This window comes from Colossoma macropomum, unplaced genomic scaffold, assembly GCF_904425465.1.
Source record: "Colossoma macropomum unplaced genomic scaffold, Colossoma_macropomum, whole genome shotgun sequence".
Classification (NCBI taxonomy): domain Eukaryota; kingdom Metazoa; phylum Chordata; class Actinopteri; order Characiformes; family Serrasalmidae; genus Colossoma; species Colossoma macropomum.
In genome coordinates, this window is record NW_023494795.1 from 25,802,231 (window position 1) to 25,821,412 (window position 19,182).

The 19,182-nt window shown below is 40.0% G+C and overlaps 1 protein-coding gene across 1 annotated transcript in view; it reads right to left on the minus strand.

The window, feature by feature from the left end:
- syne1a (spectrin repeat containing, nuclear envelope 1a) overlaps nt 1-19,182 on the minus strand; it is a 174,693-nt gene that overhangs the window by 25,663 nt on the left and 129,848 nt on the right. The window contains 29 exon segments of the mRNA XM_036582013.1: nt 1,769-1,997; nt 2,108-2,202; nt 2,783-2,930; nt 3,113-3,267; nt 3,343-3,489; nt 3,656-3,838; nt 4,388-4,592; nt 4,678-4,811; nt 6,055-6,225; nt 6,468-6,548; nt 6,550-6,624; nt 6,755-6,910; nt 7,114-7,290; nt 7,413-7,562; nt 8,196-8,378; nt 8,930-9,062; nt 9,275-9,471; nt 9,864-9,995; nt 10,237-10,410; nt 10,540-10,740; nt 10,901-11,011; nt 11,778-11,879; nt 12,021-12,248; nt 13,344-13,502; nt 14,247-14,372; nt 14,783-14,924; nt 15,078-15,178; nt 16,408-16,539; nt 17,768-17,959. Coding sequence (XP_036437906.1) covers nt 1,769-1,997; nt 2,108-2,202; nt 2,783-2,930; nt 3,113-3,267; nt 3,343-3,489; nt 3,656-3,838; nt 4,388-4,592; nt 4,678-4,811; nt 6,055-6,225; nt 6,468-6,548; nt 6,550-6,624; nt 6,755-6,910; nt 7,114-7,290; nt 7,413-7,562; nt 8,196-8,378; nt 8,930-9,062; nt 9,275-9,471; nt 9,864-9,995; nt 10,237-10,410; nt 10,540-10,740; nt 10,901-11,011; nt 11,778-11,879; nt 12,021-12,248; nt 13,344-13,502; nt 14,247-14,372; nt 14,783-14,924; nt 15,078-15,178; nt 16,408-16,539; nt 17,768-17,959 — 4,419 coding nt within the window.

Below are 19,182 nucleotides of genomic sequence, written 5' to 3' on the forward strand. Positions count from 1 at the left end.
CCAAGCACTGCTAAAATCTAAACTATTCTGTGCTGTGGTTTTGTTTTAATTATTGTCTTAATCACTTACAAAAAATAAACAAAAATAAAATAAACAAAAATAGAAAGGGTATTCAATCAAAAATAAAAGAAAGTAGAATAAAAGACTTCAGCTGCTGAGTTCTTGTGGAAGGGAGAAAAAGGCTTCTTCTTTACTTAAGCATCAGGTGGCACAGGGTCTCGAGAGACCCAAATGCGCAAATACAGTGTTCCAAACAACAGTTTATATACCATTTATCTGGGGTAATGTGATATCCCCCCACCTTACTTCTCAAATTTTGATATTAGCTCATTCTCTAATAGGTGCATCTCTTCGTCCATCAATTTGGCCATCGCATGATGAGCTCACTCCTCAAAACTGGCTTCAACAAGTTTTTACCAGCCTGCTCTACCTTTCAAGGTCAACTTGCCCCTCTCTTTACTGGGTCAGTAGGTACACACAGGCCTCTCTGTGAACCCAGCTGCTTTCCAGTGTCTAGAATCTCCTATGCAGACAGTCTAAGGCCTACCCTTTGTGAAAGAATTAATATTCTCTGTTAGGCAATACTTCCTATTTGGTTATTGATTACAACATCGAATCTATTTGATTACTGATTAAGGGAATATTTATTCAAAATCTCTGTCAACTGCAAGCTACAATTACCCATAAACCCCGTTTTGCACCCATACACAAATATGCTGAATTTTTGCAGAGGTATAAATCAACTTTTAGAATAACTGCTATGGGCCATGTCCAGAGTTGTCCAGAGTACCCACTTCACACAGGCCTGAATAACTTTCTCTGCATATACACAATACAGTATTGTCGCATGTGCTTGGAGAACTTAATCTTGTATGAGTACAGTCACACATGCAAAAGTACTATTTATGTGTGAGCTCAAGCATGTTACGTACATGACTTCTTCCAGCTATTTTAGTTAGGAAGCCAAAAGGAGCAGCTACTGTACACATGATAGAAATACTAAATTGTAGCATATTCACCATAAAATAATACTATTACTATTCACACTGTGTCTGCAATGTCAACAACATTTACCAACCACCCAGGACATCTCCTCCAGCTCATCTAAGCAACCTGCAAAGCAGGTTATTTTCCAGTGTTGATGGTGGCTGTAGTCCATCAGGTAGACAGAAGAAATTGTACAAAATGGCCAAAAGTTGATTGGGGCTTTTAATGTTATATATTAATCAACCAACAATTTGGGGTTTTACTGCCTGCAGAAAAATCCAAAGCAATATATATGCTCTGTTATTGCTAAATTTAGATTATATCCTTTATCAGAATTAACCAATTAAATAAATTATTTTATGAATTGAAGGCATTAAATAACACATACGAAATAGCTCACTTGTGGACAATTATTGTGGGGAGAACGAATCATCTGTACCTCACAAATAAAAGTGCATATTCTTATATTCTTTTTAGAATATAGGACCTAACTAGGACGTAACTAAGTAACTCACATTTAGCAGACAGGATATTCTCCTAAAGGGGGTGCTGTTAGCTCTCAAGTACCTTCTGGTGCTTTGGAAGAGAGGTGAGTTGCATCAGTGACACTTTGCGTCCTTGTTAATATCAGAGCTACAATATTTACCTTTTTGCTACAACTAATTTTTTTTAGGTTTTTTGGCAACATAAGCCACAAACTCTGAATATAGCTCAGTATGTATATGATGATGGTCTTGTCTTGGACACAGGCACTAGATGTTTGGCTCTTTCTCATCTTTACCTGTATGTGGTCGAGTATTCCTCTGGCCTGCTGCAGTGCCACTGTCCCTCCCTGCTGCTCCTCCGGTTCCTGCACCTCCTGTAGCCAGTGCCTCAGTTTTTCTGCCAGCTCAGTGTAGCGCTGCCATTGGCAGACCAAACTGTCGATTATCCCCCGCCTCTGCTGGGCCCGGCGCACCACGCCCTGCCACTGGTTACTCAGCAGCGCCAACTTCAGGCCAAAATCATCTCTACGGCACAACAGGAGGAACAGAAGACAGCCACAGTCACTAAAAGTGCTGTTGAAAGAAATTATTTACGGTATTGTTAAAGTGCTGGGAGTTAGGCAGTTTCAGCAAACCTGTCTTCCACTTGTCCTTGATTCAGTAGCTGATGGCCATCACTAATAATGGAATACAGAATCTGCTGCCGACTGAACATCTCAGCCTGGAACAGCTGTACAAGTACCAACATAGACAGAAGGAGTGCATTAAACACAGTGCAAAACACCAAAGAACAACCTAGAGTGAAAGAACTGCTGTCTACGATGTTTAACAATCTAATACATGTTTAACGCATCGAATAAACTCCTCAACTCCAAAAAAAACCTTTCTTTATTTTTTCTGCAAAAAGCTGAGGCAAGTACTAAATTATAACAATGTCTTAACTTTCAAAGTCAGGACAAACGACATGTAAACTTTTTTATTTCTAACTTGGCTAACTGAAACAAGCAGTCAAATCCTGCTGAAAGTGCGGAATCTAACCTTTTAAATGATTCCAAATGTGAGTTTTTAAAAAGAAGATATTTTGTTATGCAGAAAGAAAAATCATCCTGTTTGCCATGCTTTGGTAATTTGTTGACACTGAAGCAAACCAAAAAAGTATAGGCTCAAATGTTGTAATACAAATCATAAATTGAATGTGAATGCAGTTCATAAGCAATTATTTATGTAATTTTTAATTGGAATGTAGCAAACTGACAATACATTTTAATTTTCCTCTCCCTTCTTTAGTCCATCTCTCCTTTTCACTGTACCTCATGCTCTCTCTGCTGCTCCAACAAGCTCTGATAATTTCCTGAGATTCCAGCTGCCAGTTTTTCCTCTGTCTGTGTGAGGAAGGCCAGCCATGCCTCACACTTCTCAAGAAAGCTCTGTTTCTGCAGCACCACAGCCTGAAGCTTACTGCATGTATACACACACACACAAATAAACACAAACACACATTGAATCTTTATGACTGTAAATATTTAGTGGATGAAGAACATGTCTACATTGAAAAGTAGTAGTAGTGTAGAGTATGCAGAGTAATAAACTACACTGAGCTACTACTATAGAAATAGATACAGCCACTGTACTGTATGTACCTGAATCTCTCTGTCGTGTGTGCGGAACTAGAGGCCCAGCTCCTGTTCAGATTCTGTAGGCGTTTCATCTCCTGATCATTTAGAGGAAGTCTGTAGCCCAGGCCATTCAAACGCTCCAGATCAGGTGAGAGGCGACTCAGCTTCAGCATCTGGGCCTACAGGCACATACACGTACAGTTAAGCAGCGTCCAAACACTACACTGTTTATAAACAACTTTGACAGATTTTACCTTGAGTTTCTCCATGCGTTCTTGCAAACAAGAAAGATCAGCAGATCCAGCTGGATCAGACTCCTTCAGAATCTCCTCTGCTTCCTCTGGACACCGGCTCAGAGAGTCCAACTCATCTGTGAAGCTCTCATAGTCCTTCACGCTGGCCTAAAGGTATTTATATAAGAATGACTGCAGCTGGTAATTGTTTGGTGTTTTCACAAAAAGCATATGCTTGCCTTCATTGTTTGAGACTTGTTACACTTTCACATAATAAAAAAAAGCCTAACTTTGGAACCGGTTACCGGTTCCACGGTAAATCAAAACTTGTTACCTCCAGCAGAGACTGCTGCCTGTGAAGGGCATGTCCCACTGTTGCTAGGCGCTGGCTGAGTGACAGGCAGTCTGTATGGAAAGTGGCCATTGCAGATGGCTCAACCTGCAGCCTCAGCTGCTCCTCGATCTCAGTCAGCTGCTGTAGGGTGTCTTGGACTGAGCCATGAGTCTTCAGCAAGTCCTGCAGCAAAAACACGACCACATACAATCACTGTTACTGCACACTAGGTTTGTGTGCAATGCATTCCTTGTTGTGTTTTTCAGTCTAACTCATTTGCTTATTATATTTAACTAGGGCACAACCAATATGTTTTTTTGTGGCCTATAACGATACACATTACAAGGGGCTAATCATTCAGATAAAATCGGCCACTATAATTTCTTATTAGATTTTACTTTTATATTCCAATAGTTTTAGTTAAATACGGCTCATATGATTGTTTACACAGGTTAGAACAAGCTTTATATTAATGCCAACTATGTTCTTGAGAAATTTAAAATACAAACTGAGCTCCTTGCCTTACTTTCTACATAACAGATGCTTAAAGCATAACTTTGGCACAAGCTGGCTAAATTATGACTGGATTAAGATATGTACTACACTTCGTTACAGGCTTTTGAAAGCTTATAAATGCCATGAGCATGCTGGTTGTTTAAAGAGTCCAAATGACTGTAATGTTTGGCTAAGCCTGGCTGTTTGATTAGCTTATCACAGGTCAGTTAGACCTACAGTGCAGTCATGGATCCAGGTCTTCACCTCCTCTTCTGTGATTTCCCTGTGGGTGGCGCTGTTGAGTAAACACTCTGCCCTCTCTTCTAGTCTCTGAACATCTTTGCTGCTGAGCTCATGAAGCGCTTTGTAATGCTGCCACAACTGCAGGAGGCTCTTACTGCTCCTCAGCTGATCTGAGATCTGCTCCAGCAATGTGTTCCATCTGAAAGCAACACAGTGAGTATTGTATAAACTGCATCCTTATTTGTGAACAGCTGATCACTGTTGTCTGCCGCTCCAAATCTCACCTGTGATTGACATCACTAAGGGCTGTGTTCAGGGAGTCGGCCACTGATGGGTGGCTGTCTTTCAGCAGCTGCTCGGAGAGAGAGCCAAACTTCTTCAGACTGCTCTCCTGCCTATCTAACTCCTCCTGGAGATTCTGAGAGAAACATGCTCACTTTAGTGCTATTTGAAAATAATTATTTTACATGTTGAGGTGCGGTAATATCAGAAATATTTCTGTGATGTCAACATCCTTTTACAGACTGTGCACTACTAACTGGTGTAACATGAACCATAGCCTTAGACTATGTCAATTCCATGCAAATTAATATTTGTAAATATCCTGTATTCCTGAAAGGAGCTTTAGCGGTTGTCTTAAGTATGGAGGCACTCAAGGAGGCATTTATCTCTATTTTTCGCTGCCCAAATGAAAGCGTTAAGTGGTGCCTTACATTGTTTAAAAGCACTGTTCAAAATTTAGAATCAGTGTTTTTAATAATACAAAACAAATTTAATTGCAGATAAATGTATAAAATGAGTCTAATATGCTATGAACCTTCAGAGGTTACATATAATTAGTAGGAAACTGCTTTTTAAATTTATTTAATTAATTAATTTATTATTTCAGATATGTTCAGAAAGAGGAACAGACCTATAAAGGACTCTAAAATGACTGAGAAAGCTGTACAGCATCACTAACAACATCTAAATGAAGTAATATCCAGATTGTCTAGTATTTCAAAAGTGGTGACCAAAACTAAAGGTAGATAACTAGACATAAAATGTGAAAAAATACATTATTACAGTATGTTATTTATCAATTAATTATTGATCAGTGTCCTGTTATTCCTAAAACACGTGAAATACTGAATAAAACATCTAAAATTACCTACTGATAATTCAAACTAATGAAATCTATACTGTACCATAGATTGTATTTCAGAGCTACTATTGCATATAAAATAACAAACATTACTACAACATGTGATTCCTAATTTCTGAACGGTAGCGGACCTCAAGTGAATGACGCTTAACTTTAAGGTCCATTAGATGTTCAAAAGAACGTGACAAAGCATTAAGTATACTATTGTGTACAATAGCATAAGTATAGTCTACACACGTTATGTAAATGCAGCTTACTAATTCTCAAGCCAGGGTGTGTAGACAGAAGGTTACATTTTAAAATCTTTTTTCGGTGTGATAACAACACGTAAATCGCGTACATACTCCAAACTCTGTTATGTATATAAAGATCTTCAGTCCTTCGTAAACCCCCTTGTGGAAAACGTATGGAATCTGAACAGCATATCTGGCATATTACAACACATTAGGATTATCCTTGGAGTTAAAAGCAAACATGTTTTAATCTTCTTTAAACAGGTTCAACAAAAGACCAGTACCTCTAGGTTCTCCACCTGGACGAGCACAGCCTCTGGAGAGCCGGTAAGGAGGCTCAGGCGGGAGATGGAGTAGCGGCCCTCCATCAGATAGCCGTGGATCTCCTCACCTGCTCGTTTATACAAGCTCCACTGATCCAGCACTGCACGCAGACTCACTTTCGCCTGGCCAATCTACACATACAGATATGCACATATGAACATACGTTTCTTTGATTCTGGTCCCAGGTGCAGAGTTTTCTAAGTATAGTACATGGAAAAAGAGGCTAAAAACAGCACATTATATGGGACTGGAGCATTAAAACTTTAAAAATGCGAGTGCAAACATTTCACAAGACTATTTCATTTCTTACTGATTATGTGCTCTGCTGACAGTGGGTGACTGTCCTTTGCATTGCTCTATGTTATGAACCCACCATTTGGTCTAAGCTGGCCCAAGCCTGGTTTTGCCCCTTAAGTGTTTCCATGACGGTAGTGGTAGCCTCTCCTTTTTTGTCCCTGGATGAGCACATGTCCCTTTTCCTCCACTTTCTCCAGCTCCTTCTCCTTCTCTTTAACCAACTCCTCTAGCTCCTAAAGGGCAAAGAGGACCACTTTTCTTTACATATCTTTAGTAACAAAGTACTGCTCTATTTGCCTTTATGCTATACATAATGACCAAACAGGCCCTTAAACTTAAGAATTTGGAAACAACAGTGTATACCTGGCAATTCTTCAGCGCACTCTGAGCTGAGGCAACATCCTCTATCCTTGGTTTCTTCTTGAGTTTTTCCTCCTGCATGCCAAGCCAGGCTTTCAGTGCCTGGACTCCATTTTCATACTCAAGCCAGCTCTCAAGAAGACCTTCCAACAGCTGGATCTGAAACATTCGGCACATGATGATCCATGTTAGGATGCAAACGTAAGGATAAAATGGAGGAAAGGTTCTCTAAGACTGAATGTAAATGAATATAAAAATGCGTACTTAGTGGAAAAGATAAAAAAATTCATGTACATGTTTTATGTTATGTTAATTGATCCATGTAAATACTGGGCATCTGCAGATAACTGACAGATGCTGACCTTCTCAGTAATGAGCCCCTGCAGTATCTGCCAGCGCCGGTTCATGGCACCCAGCCTCTCAGCAAAGTCCGTCTTATCACTGCGCTTCCCTTCTACATCTTGACTGCTCATCTGAAGAACCGACTGGTTCACAAAGTCTACTGTCAGCTGCTTACAGGACAGGTCAATCCGAAATCCCTGCGGACAAAACAGCAACAGACATGATGTATATTTTTTGTTCTCTAAACAAGCAGTACTGTTTTACTACATATGTGTATAAAGGGGGATGGGTCTTATTCCTTTTTTCATCACTCAGTTACCTTGTATTTTTGAATGTAGGTCTGCACCACCTCTGAGCCCACAGCCTCCATAATCTTGTCCTGGTCCTCTTGTATGATGTTTTCCATGAGGGAGATCCAGCTCATAAGCTCCGTGATGGCATGTCGAGATGGTAGCTTCTCCATCTGCAGCTGTAGGGTACACAATTAATATTGACAGTGAGCCCATTTCCAACTACAGAATAATCTCACAGTTACTATATGAACACTGAATTAAAGTTCTCCTTAAATGTAACTCATCTGATTTACAATTTTCTTCAACCATGTGTACAAGGAAACTATTTGTTAAAAAGACAGTTTGACTGTTTGACTGAAAAAAAAATTAATATGTACAAAAATGAACAAAAAAACAAAGAAAATTCAGGCTTCAAGATGGCTTACTGTTATTTATAGGTACGCAACATACTTTTGTCCGTTTTCTCATATTATAGTGTAAGACACAGTACCAGAAACCACAAAAGCAAGTTTATCTGAGATTACTTAACAAGATTAACAAAACTGATTTTGGCAAGTGTGTGATGATTTAGGCATGTAGTTCAAACAACGGCCATTGGTGTATAAGCCTTCTTTATTTGAAGCCACTAGCCTTGTAGCTCCAGTGCAAAACTGAATAAGCAAAGGTCAGAATTTAAAAAATATCTTGGCTGACTGACTACATTGTGGTAAGGGGAAAATCATGTAAATGACATTTCTTGCTGAACTTTTCATAAATCTTAGGATCGGTGTTAAGCTGATATTAGACATAATTGATCCCTCTGTGTTTACCTGGTGGAGCTTCTCCTGGACCACAGGAATACGTGTGAGCAGGTCGGCCCACTGTGTTTCCACCTGGGCCAAGTGGGATCTGAGTGATGCTGTGTCTACCTTCTTTAGCCTCAGCAGCTGATTACCCCGGCTCAGAACAGATGAGCGCAGAGAAGACTTGGCGTCCACCTCTTTTGAGAATTCCTGAAAGATGAAACAGACATGTATAGGGAAGAACACAGTTTGTTTTGTTGGTCATTATCAGATAACAACGTATGAAGAATACATTGTTCAATGCTCTTAATGGCAATGAACACTTATAGTGGATATCTGCACGATGAGGCAGAGACAGAGCAGGACTTTTCCTAAAGGTTTCGGAGTATTATTTTTTTTTCCACTTACAACATTAGTGTGGTTCTATGTACAAAAATTGGATCATTTTTATTTACTAAAGATTTTTACACTTTTACATGACCACTTTCCAGCTTTACTTTATTTCATAGAACTGAATAGGCTGTTTTTGTTGCTGTGCCTTCAAGACTGATATAAATTTAATGATCATTGCTCTGATTGGCTGCTGTATGTTGTGCCTCATTTAAAAGGCACTCTGTGGCAAAACACTGCTTAGAACCTCAGAGATCAAAGGGATCAAAGTGATACTGCAGTGTTTTTCAGATCTCAGCCCAGTACAGAGAAATGCAGACAAGTCCAGATAAGTACAGCTGAAGGACTGAGTGCTTTGTGGAGCTTCTCACCAGAAAAGCATGGAGGTGGTCTCGGACAGTCTCCAGCTCCTGAGGAACAGTAACAGACTGAGTGCTCCAGAATTCCAGCCGGTCTAAAGCTGAAGCTAGCCACTGGCCCAGCTCAGCAGAATCACTTTGATACCTATGGAGGGTCAAAAAAGACAAACATTTATACAGTGAAAAATAACTGGGTGAGAAAAAGGCATATGGACTAGATACAGTATGAATCTGGCGCAAGAGGAGACAAAACACATACGAGCTCTATCAATGTCCTGTGAACTCTAACAAGATTATGATTTCACTATATCGTGCAAGAAGGCTGATTAAGCATTTGGAAAGTATGTGCAGCCAGACCTGGTCCAGTGCTTTAGGGTGGAATCCAGACGGTGCAGCTCCTTGTTGACTTTGGTGGTGCAGCAGAGCCAGTGCTCTCCCAGCTGAGTGAGCTGAGCCTCCAACTCTGAGCAACACACACTGAGTAACAGTTTCTTCCCATCCTCCAGCACCTCATACAGCTGCTGCTGCCGCTCTGCTAGACTGCTCTTCAGATGCTACAGAAAGAGAAAGCAGAAGGAAAAACGAAAGAGAGAAACAACAAAGAACTAATTTTTAGAAAACGTATAAAACAGAAAACCAAGTTATATATTAAAATATGTATTAAATGTATATAAAAATAATACATGCATTTTATTGATAGTAACATAAGAAGTAGATTAAATATATTTAGTATATGTTTAGTTTGTCCCTTTTCTGAAAATAAAACTGATGAGGTAGAAAAGGGAAAATGATATCACAATTTGCTATTGACCTGAGCTATGCATTTAAAAGATAATGGCGGGACATAAGCACTTCTTATATAAAAACTCTTTTATTGTCAATAGATTAAATAGTTCTTTCAGGCTTTTTTTCTAGATCATCATGGGGTATTCAGATCGTCTCTTACCTGATATAGTGCAATTCTCTCACTGAGTCTTTCCTCTGTCTCCTCCACTAGTCCCACACTGGGAATGCTGCTCTCCACTGCCTCCAGCTGCCTGTACACGGCCTGATAATCTCCCACCAATCTGCTCCATGACTAAACCACAGCAAACAATAACACGTTGTTGTAATAACACAGGCAGCAATCATCATCTGTGTGCATCAGGCTGTCATGCGTATAATCAGCACTTTACATTGCTTATACCTCAACTGCAGTCGCTTTGATTTAACTTATAGATATGACAGAAACATAAAAAGAATGAAAATCAAACGAATATACAGACAAATTAATGATTCTTTAAAGTTTTCAAGTTCAACACACACGCGCACATACACACCTCAAGAATGCCCTCTAGCTCCACTCCTCTTCTGTGGGCCTGTTTGAGCACTGACTGAGCCTGAGCTACAGTCTGCTCCAGAACCTGTGCCTCTCTCTGCACCACCACCCCACTGACTTGCCTAAAGAAAGCCTGGGTCAGCACCACATGAGCTTCCAAGCCTTGGAAAAACTCCTGCATGATGAGAAAAGATATTAGGACCAAGAGACAAATTATAGGAACAAGCTACAGTGTGATGGCAATCAGAACAATACAATATAGATGTAGATAAGCCAGATACATGCAATATTCAGTAAATCTTACTTTATGCTTGTCCAGGAGGATCTGAACCTCTAAGACTGAGCCTACAGTCATCTTTTGATCGGCAGCCATCTTGTCTTGGGCTGTGTCCACTAACTCCTGCAGGTCCTGCAAGGCTTTCTCATACTGTGCCTTTAGAACCAGTGTCTGGTTCAGACTGCTGCGCCTAGAGCCTACCATCTCGACCAGCTCCTCATACACATCCTACAGAACATAGGTAATTGATAAATTGTTAATGAAAACGGATCAGCCTTTAGTAGAACAGAACCCATTTTGGTCATATCATGATACTGTGTTGTATTATAAAATGTTATGTTTAGTCAGACAGAAAAAGAAACCAAGAGAATTCACAACAGAGCTGTACCTGTAGTTTAAGCAGCTCTTGTGTGGACACTGGGTCTGTTTCCCCTTTACTCCTCATCTCAGACACTCTCTGCTCAAACTCCCTCAGACTGTCCTCGGCCTCTGCCAGAGTCTGGGGGCAGCAGATACAGAGAGTGCAAGTACCTCTTAGCGGATATGACAGATTCGAATAAAAGGATTACGTCATATTAAATGTTCATGCTCAAGCTCAGAAACACTGTGTATATACACACAGTACAAGCCAAAAGCTTGGAAGCAACACTGACTTTGTAAAAATTAAGATGAAGAGACACAATTTTTAAAGAGATAATACTATTTTGTTTATTAGCATAAAGCAAAAGGGTTTGCCTAAATGTCTACAGCAAAAGGTATGGTGATTGTAAGGCAGGATAAACTGAATGAGGGATGTTAAATTTGGATTCTGTAAATAATCAAAAACTTGTTAATGTAAGAGACATTATCATCAATGGCAGCAAGGCATAATGCATTAGAGTAATAGTATAGCACCGCAAATGAATGAAATACACTGGAGAAAATTGCTTCATTTAACTAGATGTCAATAAACGCAATATAATTTTGTGGCATGTGCCCGTCCCCTAGGCCCCGATGATGGCCACGAGAGCCGGCAAGAAAGATTAAGTTACATAAATTGTAACTTAATTAATGTAACAAATGTAAAATTAAGTTACATAATCTTATGATATTTTTACAACAATCTCAAAATGTGATAGATATATGGACTAGATATAAGATGATTTCACTTTGCAGTGAAGATTTAATGAAACCCTTGAAGCATTTGCATACTGGTGGAATAATTAATAGCTGCATCTCAGCACAAGGCAATAATGAATTTAGGAGAATGAGTCTGTGGAGCTAACCTCCATCTGTTTTGAAGCTGGCCGGTCCACAGCTCCAGACATCTTCTGCAGCAACTGCTGCTTTGAGTCACTCATAGCAGCAAATAATAACCTCAGTTCAGTCTGAGAGAGAGAAAAAGAAATGAATGAAACAGAGAAGAGTCACATGTGTATATACATATACAGGTTCTTGAAAAAACTTGCCATAAGCTACTTTCTCACTCTCAAAATACAGTCAACACACGCACAAACAATTACACAAACCTGGAAAGTAGTGTGTTCCTGCAGTCTCTGTCTAATACTGTCACATCTCTGGTCCAACAATGAATCCACCAGTCTCAGTCTCTCTTCCAACCCATCCACCACCTCCTCAATCAGGTCATGACCTCCTCCATCTCCTCCTCCATCCCACATGCTCTCAGCACCTCCCCCCAGCGCCTGCTGACACTTACATACCTCCTCACTGACATTCTTCACCTCCTTACTCAAACCCTGCAGGTAATGTGAAGGAAGAGATCAGTGTGCATTACATTTTTAATCTCCAGATTACAGCTCCCATAATAGAGCATCAGTTTATGTACTAATGGACCTATACTTTTTTCCAAAATGGGTTCTATGACTTTTAATAATAGTGTAATCGTTTTGGTGCTACATGGAACCTTTTTTTAAAAAAGGCTTTTCATACAAGACAAAAACCATTTAACCATCAACACAAGCATGTATGTATGCACTGAAACGGTTCTTTGAATGTTCAAGAATATATTGCTGTTGTCGGAAGAAAACCTCGTATCTCCATTTTTGTCATTTTTTCAGTTTTTGACATAACTTGAAAATGCCTGTTGTTCTTTACATTGTGTGTAAATTTCATGATGAATGGACTGAAAGAAATGCCTGAAAATGACCTGGGAAAAAGTCTGGTTATATTGACTTATATTAAAAGTAAAGTAGGTTTTTTACTTTTCCTGTAAAGTTACCATTTTGGAGATACGAAGTTTTCTTCCGACAACAGCAATATGTAAATAACCATTCACAAAAAATCACCAAATTGGTGCTTGAAGTTTGTTTCTTTGGTTTTGCACTGAAACTATGATGCTAATGTAGCTAACACGTAATAGACGTTTATAGCCTTTTATTTGCATCATGCAAACTGCATGCCTAAAACATCACATGTCTCTGTGTTGAGCTGTTAAGTAAGGCCAAAGTACAATGACCGGACAAATTCAAACATTTGTTTGGTGTGTCAAACTTGTGTCTGAATGTTGAAAGACTCTGGAATATTCTCCATCAACTCTGGTTTCTTTTGGCTTGCTATTTTTTTCTGGACATTTTAAGGACAGGTGCAGACATGAGAGTGTTTATGTTTTGTCCAGTTGATGAACTCAAGCCTTAAAATAGACTCCTTTTTGTGTTTTTTGACACTGTATTAGATTTTCTCAGTATCTTTGTCCAACGTCTTTGTGTTGGCTCATTGTTAAACGAGTTACAAACAATTCTTTGCTAATTACATTTGTGATATGGCGAAAATTGTGTAAACTGAGTTTTCTGCAAACTATTCATTTAAGCACACTTATGGTGATCGTGACTCACCTCTAGATGGCAGAGCTGAATCTCTGAGTCATCAGAAAGAAGCATGGGGCCGGACAGCAGGGTGTTTTCTGCACTGTCCAGCCAGCCAGAGGCTGCAGAGACAGCTTCATAAAGAGTAGTCTCCAGAGCCTGGGTCTGTTTACTGTCAGCTCCCCCTTCCTGTGGGAAGGACACACAACACCAAGAGATCAGTGTAGTTCTGTGCAATAGCAAAATACACCAGTGGGTTTTAGACAACCCATAACAAAGTTTATAAATAAGTTTTTATGTAGGTTCAAATTATAAGCCTTATTGCTCAATTCTGACTTTTTGGTCAGACTCAATATTCCAGCATTGACAGTACACATTTGTGTGTGTAGGAGACCCATATCTCATGACCTCTGTCCCAAAGGACCGGCACGCACACATTTTGCTAAATCAATATCATGTGCATGAACCACAAGTGTCACGAACAAAAAGAAATGCCATATTTGTAAGACAATCCACTAATACGTTAGGGTCAATATCAATGAACTACTATGCCTTTACCACACAGGTTATCTGAGCTGGAGCATCCCATGCAAATACTTAGTATATTGAAAATATGTAGTACGCTGTATTTTATTCATACTTTGGAATATTCATATAGACATATGGCTACGCATTTAATTTTCAAAGGAGTAGGGTGACAGCGTGACAGCATGATTAAGGCAAGAACGTGTCCCTCTAGTGAGTACAGTCACTATTACAGTCTTCCATTTTTTAGTTACTCAATCTATGAACTGCATCTCAAATGTAATTTGGAAAGCTATGATTTTTGTGTTCATACAGCTGAATAATCAATGTCACACAAGGGCAAAGTATCATATTTGTGCCATTTCAACCCTGTAATATAAAAATAATGAGAAGCTGGTATATTAGGACCTTGGCCAGTTCCTCCAGTTCTTGGCTAAACGTCTCAAATAAAGTCCTTGGGGATAGGCCTTCCTGTGTTAGCTGTTCCCCTCTGAAAATGCTCCCTGGGCTGGACACTCGTGACCGTTGGTACACCTAAAAGATAAGGCAGTAAAAAGTTCTCAGAAATAATGCTTTGGCTTTACATTCACAATCACTAGTCCTAAGATGTCTAGCTCAAGTAATGAAGGGCCTTGTTCCAGTCTCAAAGGGCCTCGGTCCAGCACAGTTTGTGGGTCTCCCTCTGCAAATATATCTGATTCAACACAGCAGGTGTTTAACTGAGTGTGTTTTGAACAGGCAAATCATCAAATTGTGCTGGCCCTTCAGGAACAGAATTGGACACTCCTACACTAGACATACAATGTGCAGTTCCACTGTAAGGTGCATTCAGTCTGTTCTGTGCAGATCCTACATAAATGCATCAGCCTATTACTGAATGAAGCTTCAGTATAAGATTTCTTTCAGTATTAGTTTAGCCTGAGGGTTTGAGATCATCTGTGTACCGAGCTAAGTTGCTCCTGTTGCACAGTGTTGAGTAAAAGCTGCAGTTTGGCATTCAGGTCTTTGCTCAGGTTGTCCCACTTCACATTCATATGGTTCTGAGCACTCTCAGCATGTTCAGTTGAGTCCTGCAGGTCTACAGCACTGTACAGAGACGAAGAAAAAAAAAAGATTGAGGCTGATATCACACAAAATAAAAGATGACTTTGAACATTTTTAATTTGGTGAAAATGGAGCAAAAAGATAAATACAAGACATAATGATGCTAACAAAAAAACATCAGTCAGGATAGCACACCTCTCTCCATTCGGTGTAGTTTTCTGTGAGAGAAGCTCCCCCCCTCTGCAGGCGACAAACTGCATCAACTTTCTCTGCTCCTCCATCTGGGCCTCTAATTCCTGCATAATACAGAGAACAAGCACATGACTTTTCTCTCTAACTTGTAGTCCAGAGGTGGAATACGGATGAAATTCTGATCACACACACACACACACAATGCACACTCCCAACCACTTTATTAAGTATACCCCTTGTTTCTACACTCTGTCCATTTTAGCAGCTCCACTTACCATATAGGTGCACCTCGCAATTCTATAACTCTATGACCACAGAATGTGGTCCATTTGTTTCTCTGCATACTTTGATGCATACTACATACACTGATAAAGGACTAGAGGACGACTAACACAAACTGTGCAGCGACAATATTGTCATGCTGGAAGTAGCGATTAGAAGATAATTACAATAAAATAATTACATAATAATAATAAGATAATTGTGGCCATGAAGGGATGCACACGGTCAACAACAATACTCAAGTAGGCTGTGGCATTCAAGCAATGATTGATTGGGATTAACAGGCCAAGAAAACATAGAAAACATTCCCCAGACTCCATTATATCATCTGCAACAGCCTGGACTGTTGACACAAGGCAGGTTGGTTCCATGAACTAATGCTGTTGGTGCCAAATTCTGATCCTACCATCTGTGTGTCTCAGCAGAAATGGAGACTCATCAGTCCAGGCTATGTTTTTACAGTTTTTAACTGTCTAGTTTTGGTGACCACTGCAGCCTCAGCCTTATGTTCCTGGCTGACAGAAGTGTCACCCAGCGTGGTCTTCTGCCATTGGAGCCCATCCGCCTCAATGTGGTCTTCTGCTGTTGTAGTCAATCCACCTCGAGGTTCGATGTGAGAGTATTTTGACACGCTTTTCTGCTCACCACAACTGTACAGTCTACTGTAGCCTTTCTGTCAGCTCGAACCGATCTGGCTATTTTCTGTTGACCTCTCTCATCAAAAAGGCATTTCTGTTTACAGGACTTTTTTCTTTACTACACCATTCTGAGTGAACTCTAGAGACTGCTGTGCATGAAAATCCCAGAAGATCAGCAGTTACAGAAATTTTCAGACCTGCTCATCTGGCACCAAGAATCATGCCATGATCCAAATCACTGAGATCATGTTTGTCCCCCATTCTAATGGTTGATGTGAGTAACTGCTGGACCGTATCTGCACGATTTTATGCACTGCCACAGGATTGGCTGATTAGATATTTGCATATTCCAGTCTTTTTCCTCAACACCAAGTATATTGTGTAAATAGTAATAGTAGTAAAATGGCTGATACCCTCTGCCTCTGCACAATGTCCTGGTGCTGCTGGCTTCGAGTGGAGCGGGCCTGACTGAGCCAGTCCAGCACACTAGGGCTCTGGGAGAGTGATGAGTCTGATTCACTGTCTTCCTGCTCCAGCAAGGAACCCTGGACATTAGAAAACAGAGCTCAGTGTGCAATGACCTATACATATTATATATAACTTATAACATGTATAACATATATCTAACATAAATTGATCTACAAACCAGTAGTGTAAAGCTTACACAGTTTAATGACAAAGGGGGAAAACCATACAATACTTTGATATATTATTATTACATGTAATATGTTGACTTTCTTTGTCACTTATATCAAAAACATTTATGAGGCGAGGGGGGGTGAACCTCTTCTAAGGGTTAAACTGTTCAGAGCACTTTTAAGAGAAAAGATACTCCATCCAAGAACAGGGCAATTTTCCGAAATTTTCGAATGCACCAAAAATTATATTTAGAAATCAACTAAAAGAAGTACATTTTAGTTTCACAAGTAGTGTAAACTGAAGACAAATATTCATTTCACAGTTGGAGTATCTTGTACTACACCATGGAGGCTGTGAATTAAATACTCAAAACTGAGGCCTTGTCATATGAAAAACGTATAGCAGTGAAGTACTGAATCTGACAGTTTTCATTCTGAGTAGCTCCAAGCTTGTTAGTCTGCCTACTGCAGCTAAAAGAAAAACAATGGCCGAAAAACCACTTTGATTCATCACTACAACATCTGTGGTGCATTTCAAAGCCCAGGGAAAATGCTCCAGCCTTGGGGAGCCCCAAAATGCATTTTGTTTCAGCAGAAGTCAGGTCACCATTCACAAAATTTACAACAGTAACCTACAGCGCTGGCTGCCCTTTTTGTTTTGTGCCCTCACAAAGCACTCATTGATGGGACAAAAAGGGTTTCAGTGTTATGTAGATTCAATAAGGCAACACAGCTCAACGGTCCAAGAAAACAGCTGCATGCACGCAGTAAAACGGCTTCTGTGGTAATGTAGTTTTGTTCTTACTAAAAGTGGAAGCAGATGACTGCTTACTAAGCACTGCTTACTTGAGTTTTTACCCAAATGTAGTCAATCAGTCAATACATGCTTGGTATTTGAAGTCTGCTTCTTTAGTTTTATACTGATGTTCGGAGGCTAATGTAGCCAACAGATAATAAAAGCTTATACCTCACCAATTAGAATAATACAAAATGCATGCATAAATAATCCAATCACATTTAGTTTTCAAGTCATATTTTAACAGACTTGCTTATGTTGTTTTTTTACACCACAGACATCCATAGCTGTCCTGAAGAATACTCAGCTTTTTGTGTGTGTGTCCTGCATGATGCTCACCTGTATGTGTGTGTGTTTGTCCTGGAGGATGCGCTGCAGTTCCAGCAGGCTGGCTTTGAGGCTGTGCAGTTTGAGGGTAAGCTGCTCTGCATCTCCTCGCATACCAGCCTTTCCCTCCAGCAGCAGGCTCTCACTGTGCACAGACAGCTCAGAGAGACACAGCACCTTCTGCTCAATCTCCAGCAGCATGTTCTACACAGGGAGCAAGAAGAGAGGAGGCACACAGACAGCTCAGACTTCACATCAGACTGCTACTGGCCCTATGCTGTGTCCTGAGATTGTCTGTGATTGTCAAATCTGGTAGTTATGTGCAACAAGATCATGCATCTATGGTTTACATTGTGGCTCCATGTTTACACTTTGCTTTGAAACTGACAAATGTTGTTAACAGAGGCCAGCAGATCAAGTAACTTGAACAGGGCTTAGTATAGTAGTACCAAAAAGAGTTCAACATAAAATACCTTTCAACAGTGTCAAACTGTGAATGACAGAGTTTAAACTCTCTCAGACGTTCTATCTGTCCTCCAGCATGCATACTAAAGAAACACAGGCACATGTAACATTAAGCTGAGCAGGAGACATATGTGAGAGGGGTAGTGGTAATCTGCTTAAGCTGGTGGGAGCTGGTGGTGCTGTCAGAGGGAATAATGTGGAAGATAATGTAGCCTACCACATACTGGCTAAGATTTCAACAGTGTGCCCTGGTTCCTCCTACACCTGACCTTGTTTGTTTGGATTAAACCATTTTCTTCTATCAAAATTACACTGGAGTGCTCCTCATTACTGTAAACATTAACAGACATTTCCACTTACTGCTTATTTATTTTTTATTTACTTTGCCAATACAATCCAATGCAATAAACTTTGCTATCTAAAAATATTGAAAAATTAAAACTCAGTATATTTATGTGATGCCGGTATCGGCATAGTGGGATAAACAATGTATCACCCAGCAGTACTTGCACTGATGGGTTACCTGATGGCTGGAGGGTAAAAGCTCTAACTCTTGCATTGCACGTTGATGCAGTAAGGGTCTGGACCACCCAAGCTTCCCCACAAACTCACTCTTCCTCACACCTCACTCTGAAGTCAGGAGTTAGTCTCTACCTTGACTCTCTCCAAGCTCAAAACAAAAGACAGCACTTTCCCCTGGTCACCCTCTGTATATGTTTCTGTGAGAGTTTCCTGTAAGAATACAGAAATGCTCTGCAGGGTGTCCAAATTTGAGGTCTACCAGCCAGTAGGACAGGAGAAAGGATCACAGAGTCAGCTAATCAGATTCACAAAATACTGTTCTAGAAAAGTGCACAGCTACCAAAACAGCATGAATACAAATAGTTTATGTCCATTAGCAGGCTGACTAACTTATTCAGGTTTTTATAAAGCACTATTATGCAATTACAACTACACAACTC